The sequence below is a fragment of the Garra rufa genome, chromosome 11 (assembly GCF_049309525.1).
Source record: "Garra rufa chromosome 11, GarRuf1.0, whole genome shotgun sequence".
In the NCBI taxonomy this organism is placed as follows: domain Eukaryota; kingdom Metazoa; phylum Chordata; class Actinopteri; order Cypriniformes; family Cyprinidae; genus Garra; species Garra rufa.
Window position 1 is genome coordinate 45,345,359 of NC_133371.1, and position 19,363 is coordinate 45,364,721.

Sequence of the window (19,363 nt, forward strand, 5' to 3'; positions counted from 1 at the left end):
AATAATTGTGTTACAAATTATGTTTTTACAATAATTTTATGTTTACATTTTGTACATTTACTCTCATTTACCATACTCTGTCACAACTTTTATTTTTTTAATTTATTTTAGTAAGTTGTTTTAATTTTTAAGGCCAAATCTGTTTTTGTTAATAAACTATACTTTAAATGTAATTTAATGAACCCTTTCATTTTTGTGGCTTTAGTCATTGTTGGGATACTATTTTAAAGCTGGCAACATCAACAGCTTATATCGAAATATATATCGTTATCGTTCAATATGGGGAAAAAAATATCGAGATTACATTTTTGCCATATCGCCCAGCCCTACTGTAGAGTCATAGTGATATACATGATTTCTAGTTAATTTTGTATTGTCTTAATAATATTAATGTATTATAAACATTTACCATCCAATGCTTAACCCTAGTTCATGATGTAAGTGAAAGCAGAATAGCTAGTATTAAATGCGTTATGTTCTTCCACAAAAATACTAAACCAACCCTAAGTTTGAGTAAGGTCCAAACCAGTGAAGATTTTCAACATTAGGTGGTTCATGACGAACTTTGTCTCTTCATCAGGTGAGGCGTAATGCAAACCACGCACTATCACAGCTGCCTTGTGTTGTTTGAAACGTCTGTAAGATCTTCATCATCTCCTGCGTGACGATTGTCTGACGTCTCTCCACGCTTTGCTATTATTAGAGCCAGAATCTGGTCTGATGTGGAAATGAGTGTTTGAGCAGCAGTGAGGATATACTGGCCTCATTCATGTATCCAGAACAGAAAAATGGACACTTATCTCGCTCAAGTCTGCCAGCTATTTTTGGTGGTCATGGGGTGCTGCTCCAAAGTGTTTGTACTCTGGGTTTGAAGTCTGAGTGTGTGTGTTTGTGCTTGCAAATATGTGAAGAGTTAAGGCTCTTAAAGGCTTTTTACTAAAGTGCCTTGGAGTATTTCATCTTCCCAGTTTGATATTTACCTCCAGATATCTAAAGAGCACAGTTGGCTATGTGAAGAGACCAGTGCAGCATTGTTGGCCCTTGTTGAGTTACTTGAATTTCTGATGCAATCAAGCTAGACTTCTGGATTAGTTCTGAAACACAGCTTAAATCTTGATGCAGGAGGCATTTGTTTACACCTAAACATGTACTAAACTTTTAAACATGCTCAATTGAGATTATGAATTTAACTTTGTGGGTTTGAAAATGGTCTGGAGCAAGTGAGAATTAAGCATCAAAATAGCAGCCAAACATGTTATGTGTAAGCACCAATGGTGCTCTTACTGTACTGTTACTTATCTAATACAGATTTCAGATGCAGCTCGGGTGCTTTAAGTTTCTAGAAGCTTTTTTGATTTGTAATTTTTAGTTAAAATGGAAAAAAAAAAATGATTATGCAAAAAGCATGTCTAATTTAAAGGTTTAACACAAGTATATCAATTTTAGGGCACAATAAAAACTTAATTTCTCATTATATTTTTCCCAAATTCCATTTTTTTTCTAGACTCCTTTTTAATAGTTACATTTTAGTAAACTTTTTTTTTAAATATATTTAAATATAAATTTTATATATATATCAATTTTAGGGCACTATAAATCTTTTAATTTCTCATTTAATTTTTTTTTTCCAAATTCCATTTTTTTCTAGACTCTTTTTTTTAATGGTTAAATTTTATATTTTTTTATATTTAAATATATATACTTAATTAGTTCCATTTATTTGATCAAAAATACAGTAAAAAGTATATTATGAAATATTACTGCAATTCAAAGTAACAGTTTTTTATTTTAATATACTTTAAAATATTATAATTAATTTCTTTGTAAAGCTGAATTTTCATCAGCGTTACTCCAGTCTTCAGTGTCACATGATCCTTCAGAAATCATTCTATACTGATTTATTACTTTTATTATCAATGTTGGAAACAGTTATGCTGCTTAATATTTTTTGGGGATCCTGTGATGAATAAAAAGTTAAGAAGAACAGCATTTATTCAAAATAGAAATCTTTTCTAAAGTCTTCTATCACTTTTGATCAATTTAAAGATTTAAAAAAGATTTCTTTTTTAAATAAATGCTGTTCAAAAAGTATCACAGGTTCCAAAAAAAAAAAAAAGATTAGAACTATTTGAAGGATCATGAGACCCTGAAGACTGGAGTAATGATGCTGAAAATTCAGCTTTGCATCATGGGAATAAATTATGTTTTAAAGTGTAATGAAATATAAAACCACTATTTTAAATTGCAAAAATATTTCACAATATTACATTTTTTTTCTGTGTTTTTAATCAAATAAACGCAGCCTTGATGAGCAGAAAAGTTCATTTAAAAAAGTATTTAAAAATCTTACTGATTCCAAACTTTTGATGCTGTTCTACTTGTATCATTTCCTTGACTTGCAGACAAGTAAAACTAAGTTTTCAGACGCTGTGTTTCCAGCACATTGGTCCAGGAATGGACAGCCAAGAGCTCATCAAACACGCTTTTACATGAGCGAAACCAAAGACAGGTGTGCAGCAGTCCTGGATGCCAGACATGCGTTTCTCATTGTCTCCTTCTCTCTCCATTATCTGTCCTCTCAGATCTATCAAGAAACAGGTTGACGGAGCTGCCGGTGGAGGTGTGCATGTTTGTGTCGCTGGAGAATTTGAACCTGTACCAGAACTGCCTACGTTCACTACCAGAGAGTCTGATCCACCTACAGTCCCTCACCTACCTAAACATCAGGTCAGGTCCAAAAATACAACTGAGAGTCTTATAATTCCATCTATTAAACCATCTATTATTATGCATTTCCAAAACCATCTGACAAGCAGCTCATTGTAAATTACTTAGTAACTCACCAAAACCATATTTTACTGACAGTTGCTTCATAGCAAGTGTTAATTATTAGTGTTTACTAATACAAGCATCACTAGTACTGTTTGAGCAATCTCCTACCCATTTTCAGCTTCAGCGGGTCCTTTGCTGTTTGTGTTTCAGACATAATGACACCTCATATTGTTTGGCTTTTTTTTTTTTTTTGTGTGAGGTGTGTTGTTACTGTAAGTGGTCCGACTCACGAAAATCGCTTTGAAAATCATAAAATGAGGGGAGAAAAACGCACAGGCTGACATTGAAGGCCATATTTAGAGACCAGAATCTAATAAAATAATTTAATAAAATAAAAAATATATTAAATATGAAATAAAAAATGTAGTATAAAATAAAACAAAAAATATTAAATCTAAAATAAAATAAAAAAATAGAAAACGTATAATAAAATAAAAATATTAAATATAAATTAAAACAACAAAAAATAAATCTAAAATAAAAAACAAAAAAGATCTAAAATAAAAAATTAAACAAAATAAAATACAAATATTAAAACAAAAATTGTGAAATTATAATAAAAACAATTAATTATAAAATAATAAATTGAACAAATTGAACAAAATAAAAATATTTAATATAAAATAAAATATTAAATATAAACCAAAAATAGTAAATATAAAGTAAAATGAAAATAGTAAACATAAAAGAATAATAAATATAAAATATAAAAAATTAAATTAAATAAAAAAAATGTTATAGTAAATGTCAAATAAACTAGAAAAATAGTAACCATTAAATAAAATCTAAAATGAAAAAAATCAGTAAACTTAAAATATAAAATAAAACAAAAATAGTAAATAAAATATTGTAAACAAAACTAAATAGTTCACAAAATATAAAATAAAACAAATATAGTAAATATAGAAAAAGTAAACATCAAAATATATATAAAAACAAATAGTACATGTAAAATAAAAAAAATTGTAAACTTAAAATAAAATAAATATTATATAAATGTATATTATTATAAATAAAATATAAAAATATTGAATATAAAATAATATATATTATAAAATAAAACAAAAATAGTCATTATAAAATAAAATAAACAGTAAACATAAAATAAAAAATATTAAACTTAACAAAATAAAATAAAAATATAAAATAACAAAGTAAAATAAAGTAAAAATAATACATATAAAATAAAACGTTAAATATAAGATATAATATATTTTCAAAAATATATTTTCATCTAAGTTTTTTTATTTCAATTAATTTTTTTATAATTTTAGTTAGCAATATTAAAAATCGTTCAGAACTCGTTAGTAACTACATTGTCATTTGCAACCAGTTTTTTTTTATTAATCAACCAAGTCACATTTTCTTAAATCTTGTCATTGGAACTTGCGCTTTCTGATTCCCATTTTTCTAATTTTCTCTCCTCAGTCGGAACCAGTTGTCCACTCTCCCTTCTCATCTGTGCCGACTGCCACTTAAAGTTTTGATCGCCTGCAATAACAAGCTGGTATCGCTGCCGGAGGACCTAGGCAAACTCAGACAGCTCACCGAACTGGTGTGTGGAAGTGTTCATTTTCACATTTCCTCTCACTCATGCACATTACTCATCAATTCTCTTTCACTCTCTCTTCAAGGACGTCAGCTGTAATGAGATCCAGACGCTTCCTCCGCAGATCGGTCAGCTGGAGGCTCTGCGTGACCTTAACATCCGCAGAAACCACCTTGTTCGACTGCCTCCAGGTCAGAAACGCACCTGCACCTGTATAAAATGAGTGATGTTTTTATGTCGATGTGCTGTGTCATTTCTGTCTTTGGGTTTGCAGAGTTGGCTGAGCTGCCGTTGGTCCGGCTCGATTTTTCTTGTAACAAGGTAACGACAATCCCAGTATGCTATCGCAATCTCAGACACCTCCAGAGCATCATTCTCGACAACAATCCTCTCCAGAGTCCACCTGCACAGGTAACATTAAAGAAATGTCACTTTATAAAAGTAAAAACCTTTTGAATGCTATTTTGATGCCTGTTAGGAGCAAATCTATGAGGTTGCACATCCTCAGGACCATGTTTACTGATGTGTTTTTTCATCTACTTCCAGATATGTATAAAGGGAAAGATCCATATATTTAAATATCTCAACATGGAGGCATGTAAAGCAGCTTCAGACCTTCCAGATTATGACAGAAGACCACTGCCCTTTGGATCCTGGTAAGAACTCACTGGGTTTTGTGAGGATAATGTCTTTTGCTTTCACCCATATTTATTTGAGGCGGTGTTTATCGGCTGTGTCTCTCAAGAGGACGCGCAGAGCAGGGTGATTCTGCAGATAAGAAGGGAGGGAAAGGAAAAAACACAGACAGAATGAAAGTTTGGATTGATTGGAATGAAGGTATGAAGACAGGAGAGATTGCAGCGAAACCGGATGGCGGTAGATGATATGATGAAGAGATCAGACTTTGCAAGAATTTTAAAAGAAGCTGATATACAGAACTTGGATACAAGCAGAGTGTACAAATAACAATATGAAATCTTGTTGAGGAGAGGTTGCTATTACTTTACTGAGTAACTGGATTATTTTTTGTGGTGGTGAATAAAATAAATTCTAAAAAAATGAATTAAATTAAAATTAATTGAATTGAATTGACCAGAAAATCAGTAAAGTAAAATAAATATTAAATAATTAATAATGTTAATTAAATTCAAAATAACAAAATAAATAACAATAAATTTAAATTAAATGCAATAAAAATTAAATTAAATTATATATATCAATAAAATAAAATCTGAGAAAATACCACAGACTTGCATTGAAGAGGCCATATCTAAAGACCAGAAAATAAAAACAAAAACAAAAACTTGAAGTAAAACAAAATGTAAAATGTAGAATATAAAATACAATAACATTTTAATAAAATTTAAAAAAAAAAGTAAACTAAAATAAAAATAAATTCCAAGCCACCTGGAGAACAATAAATCAAAAGCCATGGTGTAAAGTAAAACAAAATATAAAAGCATCTTAATAAAAATAAATAAAAAATAATATAAAATAGGTGACAAAATACCACAGACTTGCATTGAAAGAACAATCTAAGCCATCTAGAGTCCAGAAATTTGGCCTAAAGTAAAATTAATACAAAATATAGAATATAAGATGAAGTAACATTTAAATTGTCAATAAAATACCAATAAAATAAATAGGTAAAAAAGTACCACAGACTTGCACTGAAAAAATATAGAATATAAAATAAAGTAACTTTTAATAAAAACTAAATTAATAATAAAAAAAATAAAACAGGGAAAAAATACTACGTACTTGCATTGAAGAAGGGACCCAAGCCATATCTAGAGACCCAAAAATCAAAAAGTCTAGAGATAAACTAAACTAACATACAGAATATAAAATACATTAAAAATGAAAAACACCCTAGCATTGTGGAGACTTTTCACAGGCAAATCATTCATGTATTTTTACAAAAACGGCAAAAAATCTTTTTTAATTGATGTGTGTTAGAAATGAATTAATTTGCAAACCATTTCTATGTGTTTGGTTCTCATGAAACCTCAGATGATGTAATGTTCTCTCTGGTCTATCTGTCTCTCAGTGCAGAGGATTTGTATTCGGGCCGGCCGTATGGAGCTCTGGACTCTGGCTTTAACAGTGTGGACAGCGGAGACAAGAGATGGTCAGGAAATGAGGCAAGTGCTTTTCAGATCACTCAGTCAGAAATCTGTTTTTCTCCATTATACATCACTCATCACTCATCATCCAAGTGGATGCTGCACACTGGTGATGGTTTGAGGAGAGATCCCCCATATGATTGTAAAGCGCTTTGGGTGTACGGCAATACACAATGAAAGCGCTATATAAATGCATCATTCATTCATTCATTCATTCATTTTATTGTTCTGTTCTTCCTTTTTCCCCAGCCTTCAGATGAGTTGTCAGACTTGCCTTTGAGAGTGGCGGAAATCACCAAAGAGCAAAGACAGCGACGAGATCGAGACAGAGAACGCGAGGATCATCGGACGGGGTCTCACGTGACTAACGGCACATGTGAGAGCCTTATGAAGCACTGTCGCTCAGAATCTAGTAATAAGCCATGAGAAGTTTTCATTTTTAAGCACTTTATTGTCTCTTTCTGTAGTGGATGCAGAGCTTGAACAGATAGACTTCATTGACAGCTGTACGGGGGATGATGATGATGAGGATGGGCGGAGCCGTAGAGGGGCGGAGCCTATCAGCCTTAGCTCACAGTTTATGGCCTACATTGAAAGACGGATCACCAGAGAGGTACGCACTAACGCTTACTGTTTGATCACATCAGTTCTAGTCAACAACTGTCGGATTATGTTGTTAACATAGCGCTAATGATAGATTTGCTATGTTTATAGGGTTCACCTGTGAAGACCAGCCCATCCAGAGACATGAGAACTGATGATCCGAGACGCCAGAACTCCTTAAATAACCGGTACTGAACATGTATATATATTAGGGGTGTGACGAGATCTCGCGAGACTCCGATGTGTCCCGCGAGATCTGACTGGTCTCGCGAGAACGTGGCGATATCATGGCAAAACATTTTGCAGTGTTTACATTAGGGCTGCATGACTAATAGTTATATAAATATCACGATCTCTATTCAAACACCCATGCGATCTTATTCATGAATGACAACGATTCAGCATTGTCTATTACAACTGTTTCACGCTCCACTGACGCCGATGTGAAAGTTATTGAAGACATTCAAATCTGCATTCTTACTGCTATGGTTTCAGAAAGCAACACAAACAGTCTTTTTAACCACATAATCATCATCATATCTTTGTTACAGACATTTAAATAACATAAGTACTGGGATAAAAGCTTATAGTTTGGATATAAACACTTATTGTCTACAGTAGCGATCAAAAACGAAAGTATAACAGGTATGTAGAGAAACGTTTATTCTCTTCACCAGGAGAGGGCGACAACTGCACGTTTAAAAAAAAGTATTTTTCATTGAATTAAACATTCAAGAGATTCCAATAGTGAAAGTCTTTATTAATTGAGACACGGGCTCCTTCATTTTTTTTTTTTTTCAGACTTAAGCAATGAACATTATTTCAGAACCACTAGTAAATTATGTAATTTAGTTTAATTTTCTAATCCTTTTTTTCTTCAGAATCGTGATCTCCAGTTTATAAAAGACAATTGTTTTTCAGTTTACCCAGAATCATGCAGCATTTTTATTACTGCATATAATTCATTAAAATATAAGTTTATTTTCATCAAAATGCACCTACATTTATTTATTTATTTATTTTTTTTTGCATTTTGTGTTTTTTGTTGAATAAAATACTATTGTCCCCTATATATTTCATCATTGAGGATTTATTTTAAAAAGTTAAATCTCATCTCGTCTCGTTCTCGTGAACCCAAAATCTCGTCTCGTCTCGTCTCGTGAGATAAGTGTCTCGTCACACCCCTAATATATATATATATATATATATATATATATTATATATATTATATACAGGTGCAATCAAAATTATTTAACCCCCCAGAGAGACTGCAGTGTTTTACAAATACACAGGGTGTCCGCAGGTCCTTAAAATGTCTTAAATTCTTAAATATTTTTGGTCACATTACAGCTAAAATATTTTCAGTCTGGTGGACCTCATGACTGTTTACAGTCATTGGACAGAACGAAGATTCCCCCAAACATTTCTTGTTTGTAAATTAATAAATGAATTTAAAACATTAATCTTATAACATTATATATTATTAATTGCACTTGTTATTTTGCAAAGTAAATTACTTAATCTGCCTGGTAACAGCCCTTTAGAATTTATTGTTGAATTGTAATAATTTGAAATGAAAGGTGATGCATACGTTTAAAAAGAGTACGCGTTATTTTCATGTGGAATATTGTCTGCTGATATGAAAATTTTACTGTATATTGTAGTAATAAATATTAATGACATTTTAGATTTTTTTACATTACATATTACATATACTGTATGTATTTAATATGATGTGTATTTCTATTACAGGGTTAGGTGGTATTAAAAAGGTCTTAAAAAGTCTTAAATTTCACTTGTTCATATCAGTAGAAACCCTGAATACAAGCTTTTCTGAAGATTCAGGACTTAAAAGTAAAAGTAGTTTTTAATCTACAACTCTTTACTGGCAAACCCTTTTGGGGGTTGAATAGTTTTGAACATGAACATGAACATTTAGATTTTTTTTTTCATTATTTATCAACTTACGTTCTCAGAATTACTCAAATGTGCAATAATAAACTTTCTACAATAGTGTATGGATGCCTTGTTATAAATATGAATGAAGTCTAACCAACAGTTGTTGTTGTTTCTAGTGGTGGGTCAGATACAGCAGTCACATCTTCATACGCTCATAACCAGGTGAGAGTCCCTATACATGAACATCTCATTAAGCAGTCAGTGTAAACAATAACAAAGGCTAACGTCTGGTTGTGTTTGTGTCAGCGGTCCACTGGTGTGGCGTCAGGATCCGGCGGCGGTGTGGAGAGAGTGAGACGAGAAGCTCAGCTGGCGGCACTGCGGTACGAGGAAGAGAGACAGAAAACAAGATCAGTGCAAAGAGACGCTGTTATGAATTTCGTCAAGGTACTCACATAATTTATTGTGAATGCATTAGACAAATAGTACTGCAGTGATGACGTGTTGTTTGTAGGTCAGCTTGGAAATTAGCATTAACCTGGTTCCATCGACTAAAACCCAATAGGATTTTTCCAGTGGCATTTGAGCTATTGCATAAAATAGACTTTGTGACTAAGAAAAGTTTATGAATATATGTTTTGTTCATCATAACTACAAATGAACACAACCTTTAAAAAATTTAAAGCCTAAATACAGTTGAAGTCAAAAGTTTACATATCTACAAAATGTTAGTTATTTTACCAAAATAAGAGGGATCAAACAAAATGCATGCTATTTTTTATTTAGTACTGACCTGAATGAGATATTTCACATAAAATGTTTACATATAGTCCACAAAAGAAAACAATAGTTGAATTTATAAAAATGACCCTGTTCAAAAGTTTATGTTGTTACCTGAATGATCCATAGCTGTGGTGTTTTGTTTGGTGATGGTTGTCCCTTGTTTATCCTGAACAGCCAAACTGCCTGCTGAAATCCTTCAGGCCCCACAAATTCTTAGGTTTTTCAGCATTTTTGTGTATACTATTGGGTGTGATATTCAGGCAAATTAAGATACATTTACACATCTTAATTCTGTTCAAAAGTTTTCACCCTCAGCTCTTAATGCATCATGTTTCCTTCTGAAGCGTCAGTGAGCGTTTGAACCTTCTTTAATAGTTGCATATCAGTCCCTCAGTTGTCCTCAGCGTGAAAAGATGGATCTCAAAATCATGCAGTCATTATTGGAAAGGGTTCAAATACACAAAATGCTAAAAAACAAAAACAAAGAATTTGTGGAACCTGAAGAATTTCTCTGAAGAGCAGCATGCAGTTTAACTGTTCAGGACAAACAAGGGATTTTGCATGATCCTCCTTATTTCAGAAAAATAATTAACATTTAGCAGATTCTGCAAAGTGTATGTACACTTTTGACTTCAACTGTATAATAGGCAGAGGTAAAAAGAAACAAATTTAATGTTTCCAGCAATCTTTGTATTCCCATTTAGACACTTGTTAGCAACTGCTTTAAAAAACCCAAAAAATCTATTGGCATACTTTTAGTAGTCACAAGTAATGCAAGACTTAAAGAGAAAGTTCACCCAAAAATGAAGATTCAGTCATTCTTTACTCACTTTCAAGTTGTTTCAAGCCTATAAGAGTTTCTTTCTTGTGTTGAACACAAAAAAGTAATTTTAGAGAATATTGGTAACCAAACAGTTAACGGTAGCCATTGACTTCTATAGTATGGAAAAAAAGTCTATGGCTTCCGTCAACAGTTTGGTTACCAACATTATTCAGAATATCATCTTTTGTTTTCAACTCATATGTGACCCTGGACCACAAAACCAGTCATAAGGTTAAATTTTACAAAACTGAGATATATACATCATATGAAAGCTCAATAAATAAGCTTGCTATTGATATATAGTTGTATACATGTATATCTATTTGAAAATCTTGAATGTAAGGGTGCAAAAAAATCTAAATACTGAGAAAATCACCTTTAAAGTTGTCCAAATTAAGTTCTTAACAATGCATATTACTAATCAAAAATTAAATTTTGATAGGTTTACAGTAGGAATTTTACAAAAAATCTTCATGGAACATGATCTTTACTTAACTTTCTAATGATTTCTGACATAAAAGAAAAATCAATAATTTTGACCCATACAATGTATTTTTGGCTATTGCTACAAATATACCCCAGCGACTTAAGACTGGTTTTGTGGTCCAGGGTCACATATAGGCCTGAAACAACTTGAAAGTGATTAAAAAATGACTTAATTTTTGGGTGAACCTTTAATAGTTTGCACAAAACAAGTTACAGCAAAATACACTGAGATGTTCTGAATGCTAAAATTGAATCTTTAGCATACAAATCTCGCTTACAAACTCTTCCCAAATGTGCCTAGAGATAGGAAATTGAATTTCTGTCTTTGTATTTTCAGCATAAGTCGTCTCAGAGCCCTACGAAGCTCAGTCCGACAGACAGTGAGGTGAGTCTCTCTTTCAGATTTGCACAATCACTTCCTCCCTATCCATCGCTTCATCCTGCTGTGTGTGAATGTGAGTGTGTGGCGCTCTAGTCATATGCGTACTGTCCCATCCCAGAGTCTGTACCCCTCCAGACGGTCCACTCACACCGATGACTCCGCCCTCTTCATGGTAAGAGCCAATCAGCTCGGATCGTGCATCATCCTCCGCTCCATCTCATTTCTCTTGTGTGTTCACTTGCTTTAACAAATTCCACTAGTAATCTTTATAAAAATGCTTAATGTATTAACATGATTTAAGGTTATGTCTATTCAAAACTGCTTTTCTGATCTGTTTGAACCGCTAACATGCTTTAAAGTTGCACTCAGTAATTAAAAAGTTTACTCCAATTAAATATTGTGTTCTAGTGGCTAGAAAAGGCTGTTTTATCATGATATGTCTAGCCTTATCTTGTAGTTGATAGTTATTACTATCCGCTTACTATTAACTTGCTGAGTGCACCTTTAATATTAGATCTGCTTTTCCCAGCGAGCATCTTTAACACGCCTGCCCTGCTTCTTTTTGCTTCCCTGTCTGTCCTCTTCCTTTCCTCTTTTTCTTTCTCTTCCTGGCTTTCTCTCTCTTTCTCTGTCATGTTGGTTCTGTGTCAGAGTGAGTTTGAGCCCCTACTGATATTTGAGATAGACACAGATACCAACACTATAAAGAAGAGGCCAGACCCTCACAAACAGGTGAAAGACACACAGACATGTTTAGCCAGCTGTTGAACAGCCACTACTTTTGATTAATGGTGTTTCACAATTAGTATTGCTAGTAATTAGGTTTGGAGATATGAATAAACCCCAAAACTTTTGTATTGAACCTTTGCACTTTTTGCCACAATACTCACCAATTTTTTTTATTTTTTATTTTTAATGAATTTACACTCAAAAATAAAAATAATGTAAACTTGTAAATTTAAAACAATTTTATTTTAATTTATGGATTTTTCTAAAATGAATTTACCCTCAAAAATAGTTTTAAACTTGTAAATTTAAAATAATAATTTCATTTTATTTTATTTTATTTTATTTTATTTTATTTTATTTTATTTTATTTTACTTAATTTTGAACCTGGAAATATTATTTCTGATTTCTTAAATTATTTCTGTAGATACTACAGTCAATTTAAAATAATAATTTGTAATTTATTTTATTTTTTTATTTTATTTTGAACCTGGAGATTATTTGCCTCCAATTTTATTTCTGTAGATGCTAATAAGCTTATTATGGATTTTAAAAAATTATTTTACCCTCAAAAATTGTTTTAAAAATAATTATTTTATTTTATTTAAGAACCTGGAGATGATTTACCTCCACTTTAAATGCAAATACGCTTATTATGGAACTTTCTTGATTATTTCACTTTCAAAACTTGTTTTAAGTTTGTCAGTTTTAATAATAATAATAGTAGTAGTAGTAATAATAATAATTTTATTTATTTATTTATTTATTTATTTATTTATTTGGAGCATGGGGATAATTGCCTCAGTAAATGCAAATCTTATGGATGTTTCTTATTTTTTAAATGTTGCTTGTTAGTAGTAGTGGTGGTAATACTACTACTACTACTACTAATAATAATAATAATAATTTAATTTAATTTAATTTTGTTTTTAATTTTTAAACAAAGCTGATTATGACCCCTAAAAGAAATCATTTAGAATTTTGAGTATGAACTAAGCCTTATTTAACACATTTCTACAGTAATATTCTCTCATGATGTGTGTTTCCTGTAATATTAATTAGTGTAGAGAATTAAACTTTCTTTTTTTCATTTATTTCCCAATTTCGTTCCTTTATTTCCCCTCGTTTTCGTCCCCTCTCTGCATTGCTCTGCCTGGCTAGTCACTCTCTGCTGTGCCTCTGGATGGGTGTGTGTCTCCCACTTTCTCCGTCGCCTCTTCCTGTGCGCCGCAGGTACTGAACCGCAAGAGCCTGGAGATGATCTACATCCGTCACCTTATTTCTATAAATGCAAATAAACTAAAGTGGATGATTTTTACCTTCAAAAATTCACTACACAAAGAATTACATAATTTTTTTTTTTTTTGACAAATGTCAGATTTCTGTCAACAATACAGTGTTTGACTATAATAAACATAATGCATGTTGTGATTGATTGCAATTGACTTTGAGCAGCATTTCTGTTTCTTTGAGGAAATGATGCTTGAAAGATTTCACATCATGCTTGTTTAGGGCATGGTGTAAGATTTCAGCTGATGCATGTGCATGTTTGTTTAGGGTTTAGAAGTTCTCACATCAGAAACACAATGTAAAAGTGAGGGCGAACCTCACAAAAACTGCCAAGAAATAATATCTGTGATAGGGATGCACCGAAATGAAAATTCTTGGCCGAAGCCAAACAATATCACACACTGGGTCGAAGGCCGACTACCGAACAAGGTTTTTCGTATTTTTTTTCCCATGTATTTTGCCTATTTTTTTCACCATTGCACAAATTAAATAGGCATTATTTGCTTTTTACAGTTGTCTTGCTTTTCAAAAAAAAAAAACAATTACAAAACAATTACAAAATAATTAACCCTGAACATTTTTAACATTATAGTAGACATTATACTGCCCTACAAAGCAAAAAGGCAGTAACTACGCCGAGTGCAGAACTGAGAAAAAGGACTTTAAAGTAGGGCCGGGACTTTAACGCGTTAATTTAGATTAATTAATTACACAAAAATAACGTGTTAAATTTTTTTAACGCATTTTAATCGCACTTAATTTTGCACCGCGGAACGTTTCTCACTGGATGAGTTTCAGCAGACCGATTATACTGGAGCACCAACTAGCGTTTAGACAAAGGAATGCGCATATCACTGCAGCACGTCGAGCCTCAAGTATCACCTCAGTGCTTTTACAGAAGGTCTACCTAACTATAGGGTACCTGAATTTCTGAAATCTAGGCTAGTATATTTCTAAATATCCCAGTGTTTCCCCTACCATTATCTTAGGGGGGCGCGTTTACAATGTCTCCTCCAAGAAAACACGGACTGGATCGCGGACTCCATTCATAAAAAGCGAATTTACTATAGCGCGGAATGCCACGTAAATTCGTCGATTTTTGGATTGATAAATCAAAAGTTGGTCTGTCACTTAATTCAAATCGCGATATGGACTAGTATCTGTGAAAACTGAAATGCAAAAAGACCGTTTTAATATGAATCCTGCATGTTCCGTTTGCCTCTTTATGTTAGAATGGCAGAGACGCTTTTTTTTTTTTTTTACTGCACGCGTGATGCTCCCGTTAATTTTTGGCATTTGCATCTCACATGAACAGACTCAATCTCCAAAGCTGCTGTGAGTGTCACTTTTACCGTTTCATTTGAGAAAACTAGCATCATATCATACTTTACACACAGAAACTTCACGGCAACCTGTCAAAATAAAATTTGATTGCATCACGTCATCGTTTGGTATAATTTATTCGGCCTTTTCGCTTATTTGGCCGAACGCTGAAAGAGCGTTTTTTTTTTTTTCTGTATTCGGCTGAATAATTTCGGCTGCTGAACATTCGGTGCATCCCCAATCAATTTTTTTTGGTTAGATTCACACTTCACTATAGTTCACTATAAGCACGTACCACAGATAGACTGCCCGTTATTTATGCTACTTCCACTGATTTGACCTTTTTATTTTTTTCTCCTTCCTTCGGTAGCAAGGTGAAGATTATGCCTCGCTGTCACCCACCGGTATGTGTTTGTTTAAATCTGACATTTTCCTTTCCTTTTGTTTTTAAATTAAATTCTTTACCCCTCATCCCATTGTGACTTTTTACTCGTCCTGCAGCCCTTCAATCCCCCTCCCGCGGCCCCACTCAGCGACCTGAGAGTTACCTGTTTCGCCTGAGTCAGCGAGAGGAGAAGAAAAAAGGTTTGTTTACCTGACGCAGCCGATTGCTTCTTTGTGTGACATTTGTGATGTCATGATTAAACACATGATGCACGCACACTTATATACACTGCCATTCAAAAGTATGGGATCAGAAAGACTTACAGAAGTCTCTTATGCTCATCAAGATTGCATTTATTTGATCAAATATACAGAAAATACTGCAGAATGTTATTACAACATGAAATAATAGTTTCTATTTTAATATACATAAAAAAAAAAAATCCTGTGATGCAAAGCTGAATTTTCAGCCATTACGCCAGTCTTCAGTGTCACATGATTCTTCAGAAATTATTTTAATATGCTGATTTGTTAGAATTATCTATGTTGGCAACAGTTGTGCTACCAAATATTTTTTGGAACATGTGATACTTTAAGGATTCTATGATGAATAAAAAGTTAAAAAGAACAGCATTTATTCAAAATATAAATCATTTCTAACAATATAAGTCTTTGCCATCACTTCTTATCAATTTAACACACTCTTGCTAAATAAAAGTAGTAATTTCTCTAAAAAAAAAAAAAAATTACTGACCCCAAACTTTTGAACAGTAATGTATATTGTTCGAAAATATTTCTATTTTAAACAAATGCTGTTCTTTTTTAACTTTTTATTCATCATAGAATCCTTAAAGTATCACAGGTTCCAAAAAATTATTAAGCAACACAACTGTTTCCAACAGTGATAATAAATCGGCATATTATTATGATTTCTGAAGGATCATGTGACACTGAATGCTAGTAATGATTCTGAAAAATTCAGCTTTGAATACTGAAATAACAATGAAAAGTGAGCAGTCACTGTCATGCTCTATTACATGCGTGTCAATCACTGCTCCTAACCTCTACCTGTTCATGTAATTACATGGTGACATGCTCCTAATGGCATGTGTGACTCTTTTGCAGGAGAATCAGGCACACAGCAGGCGGAGTCAGCAGAAGCCACTCCCACACAGAGCCCCGCCCCAACAGGAGAGGAGGCGGTCCTGATAGAGCAGCTGAGACGGGTGTGTCAATCAAACTCAATTAGTACCCTCCCCTTTCTGTTATGCATCATTTATTTATCTATTACTTCTATATGTATATGGGTCAAAGACGTTAAGATGTCCACGTCAAAAGAAATGTACAAAAATGATTTTTAAGCCCATAGAAAGCACATTAAATGTAAGTAAAGTGTCTACTTCTTCTAAGGTATCAAATAAGTTTTTGGAGAATAAAATGTTAAAATTTAGTTTAAATAATGTTACAATGTCATTCAGTGTAACACAATATTTATGTAAAAATTGAAACAACATGCTTATTCTGACTTGTGCATATTAAAATATATAAAAGAATAAGGCTAGCGGCATATTAAATTTTATTGTGTTTTAAATGAGTAAAAATTCTTACTGACAAATGGGCAAAACCTAGGATATTGGCACATTTTTAAAATGTCGAATTAAAACTAAATAGTTTTTTTTGTAAATATGCTTGACAAGATTGTTACACTGAATAACATTTTAGTGGGAGCCTTCTGTAAATTAGGGAAAATGTATATTTATTTTTTGCTCAGAAAAATGCAGTGAAATTTAACAGAAAACTTTGTAATATTTTTTTTGAAAAAAACAACAACAATTTAAAGCAGTATTACACTTATTGTAATATTTATTTCACAGTCAAGTCCTTATGTCAGAATTGAGTTTTTGTGCAAAAAATTTACAATTACACATTTTTTAATGCTAAGCGAATTTAAGTATATAAGCTCTTTCTTGCCCAACTCTTACCAAGTTAATTAAACTTAAAACATTTTTTTTTACTCTTGAAATTTGAAGAATATTTGATTTACAATCAAGACTTAGTCAGAATTGAGTTTTTGTGTCAAACATTTTTTTATTAAATCTTTTTAAGAGATTTAGCTATTTTACTATTGCTAAAGCTTTTCTTTTCCGACTCTTACCGAAGTAATTAAAATTCAAATTTTTTTATTTTTACTCTACACAAATTTAAAGAATGTTTACTTCACAATGAAGGCATTATAACAGCATTCAATATTTTTAAATTCTAAGCGAATCAGCTATCTTCCTATTTTTGTCCTTTTTTGTCTTTGTCGTATTTAAGTCTTATTTTGCATCCTTCCTGCAGAATATCGAGTGTCGGCTCAAGGTGTCCTTACCCAGTGATCTTGGGGCGGCTTTGACTGACGGGGTCGTGTTGTGCCATCTGGCCAATCATGTTCGTCCCAGGTCCATACCGAGCATCCATGTACCCTCACCAGCAGTGGTGAGTGACCTTTTTGTTTGTTTTTTGTCAAGGTTGTGCATAGGATTGCATCAGTTTCATGTTTTCTTTCTTTCCAGCCCAAACTGACGATGGCCAAGTGTCGACGAAATGTGGAGAACTTCCTAGAGGCGTGCCGCAGAATTGGAGTTCCTCAGGTATGTTTGGTCTCCTTGGTTTCTTCAGTCTGTATCTTTAAAACTAAATTAAGAAATAACCTCTCTGTTTCACGTTTGCTTCAAACCTAACATCTCTTGCTGTTTCCTCTAGTGCCTTCAAGTTTGATTGCTAATACTACTAACTCTTTCTCTCTCTTCCCCCATTCCCTTTCAATTTAAACCATCTCACATCCCATCTACCCCTCATTGTGTTTTATTTGAACGCTCATGTTCAGGATAGTTTGTGTTCAGCGGGTGATGTTCTGAAAGGGGAGATGGTTTGTGTGTTCAGGCTGGTTGAGGCCTTGCTCTCCCTGGCTCCGCCTTCCCTTCACTCCGCCCCTTCTACCCAGCTGGCTGGATTTGCCCTTTTCTACCTGTCAATCATGTCGCTGCTATGTGCTCTCTACTGCCACCTGGTGCCAAGCCGTTAAATCGCACTTCCACATTGATCACTGCACTGAAATAGCCAGTTGTTTGTGTGTTTGTGCAGAATTACACAATAGGCGGTGTTTATGTGCACAGATGTTACATTTATAGTGTTTTCTAGTGATACTTTGCTAAGCTCCGCACCCTTTGGGTAATTTTGCTTGCTAAGGCGAGCTTTAAAAAATTGCATTCATGCAATTTTCAGTAAAGTGTGCTCATAAAATGGTACAAATTGACTAAATGGACATGGACATGAGATTTTTCTTTTAAAGAAAATTAAATTACACTACAGTTTTCAGTTTGAGATTTTTAAAATTATTTTAAAAGAATGTCTTTTCTGCTCACCAAGGCTGCATTTATTTGATCAAAAATACAGTAAAAACATTTAAATTGTGGAATATTATTACAATAAAAAAAAATGGTTTCTATGTGAATATGCACTGCCGCTTAATAGTTTGGGATTTGTAAGATTTGTAATGCTTCTTAAATGAGACTTTTCTGCTCATCATGGCTGTTTATTTGATTAAAAATACAGAAAAGAACTGTAATGTTATTCAATTTAATATAGCGTTTTTTTATTTTAATATACTTTAAAATGTAATTTATTCCTGTGATGCAAAACTGAATTTTCAGCATCATTTCTCCAGTATTCAGTGTCACATGATCCTTCAGAAATCATTCTAATATGCTGATTTATTATCAGTGTTGGAAACGTAATATTTTTTTTGAAACCTGACACTTTTTTTTTGAATTCTTTGATAAATAAAATGGTAAAAAACAGCATTTTTTTTAAAATAGAAACCTTTTGTAACAATAAACAGTTTGGGCTCAGTAAATTTTTCTCTCTTTGAAAGAAATCATTACTTTTATTCAGCAAGGATGTGTTAAATTGATAAAAAGTAATAGTAAAGTATGGTTAGAAAAGATTTCTATTTTAAATAAATGCTGTTCTTTTTAACTTTTTATTCATCAAAGAATCCTGAAAAAAGTATTACAGGTTGCAAAAAAATTAAGCAGCACAACTGTTTACAATTAAGAAAAGTAATAAATCAGTATATTAGAAATGATTTCTGAAGGATCATGTGACACTGAAG

The 19,363-nt window shown here is 32.6% G+C and overlaps 1 protein-coding gene across 1 annotated transcript in view; it reads left to right on the plus strand.

The window, feature by feature from the left end:
• The window catches only part of LOC141345776 (DISP complex protein LRCH3-like), a 30,997-nt gene extending 12,190 nt beyond the window's left edge, over nt 1-18,807 (plus strand). The window contains exons 2-22 of the mRNA XM_073850673.1: nt 2,583-2,727; nt 4,261-4,387; nt 4,467-4,572; nt 4,656-4,792; nt 4,928-5,037; nt 6,432-6,525; nt 6,757-6,883; nt 6,975-7,120; nt 7,222-7,298; nt 9,186-9,231; nt 9,316-9,456; nt 11,439-11,486; nt 11,602-11,655; nt 12,135-12,215; nt 13,372-13,443; nt 15,194-15,227; nt 15,325-15,408; nt 16,333-16,433; nt 17,548-17,685; nt 17,763-17,840; nt 18,077-18,807. Of these exons, the coding sequence (XP_073706774.1) occupies nt 2,583-2,727; nt 4,261-4,387; nt 4,467-4,572; nt 4,656-4,792; nt 4,928-5,037; nt 6,432-6,525; nt 6,757-6,883; nt 6,975-7,120; nt 7,222-7,298; nt 9,186-9,231; nt 9,316-9,456; nt 11,439-11,486; nt 11,602-11,655; nt 12,135-12,215; nt 13,372-13,443; nt 15,194-15,227; nt 15,325-15,408; nt 16,333-16,433; nt 17,548-17,685; nt 17,763-17,840; nt 18,077-18,274 (2,144 nt within the window). The 3' untranslated portion in view covers nt 18,275-18,807. The remainder of the gene's footprint in view (nt 1-2,582; nt 2,728-4,260; nt 4,388-4,466; nt 4,573-4,655; nt 4,793-4,927; nt 5,038-6,431; nt 6,526-6,756; nt 6,884-6,974; nt 7,121-7,221; nt 7,299-9,185; nt 9,232-9,315; nt 9,457-11,438; nt 11,487-11,601; nt 11,656-12,134; nt 12,216-13,371; nt 13,444-15,193; nt 15,228-15,324; nt 15,409-16,332; nt 16,434-17,547; nt 17,686-17,762; nt 17,841-18,076) is intronic.
• The last annotated feature ends 556 nt before the right edge of the window (nt 18,808-19,363 follow it).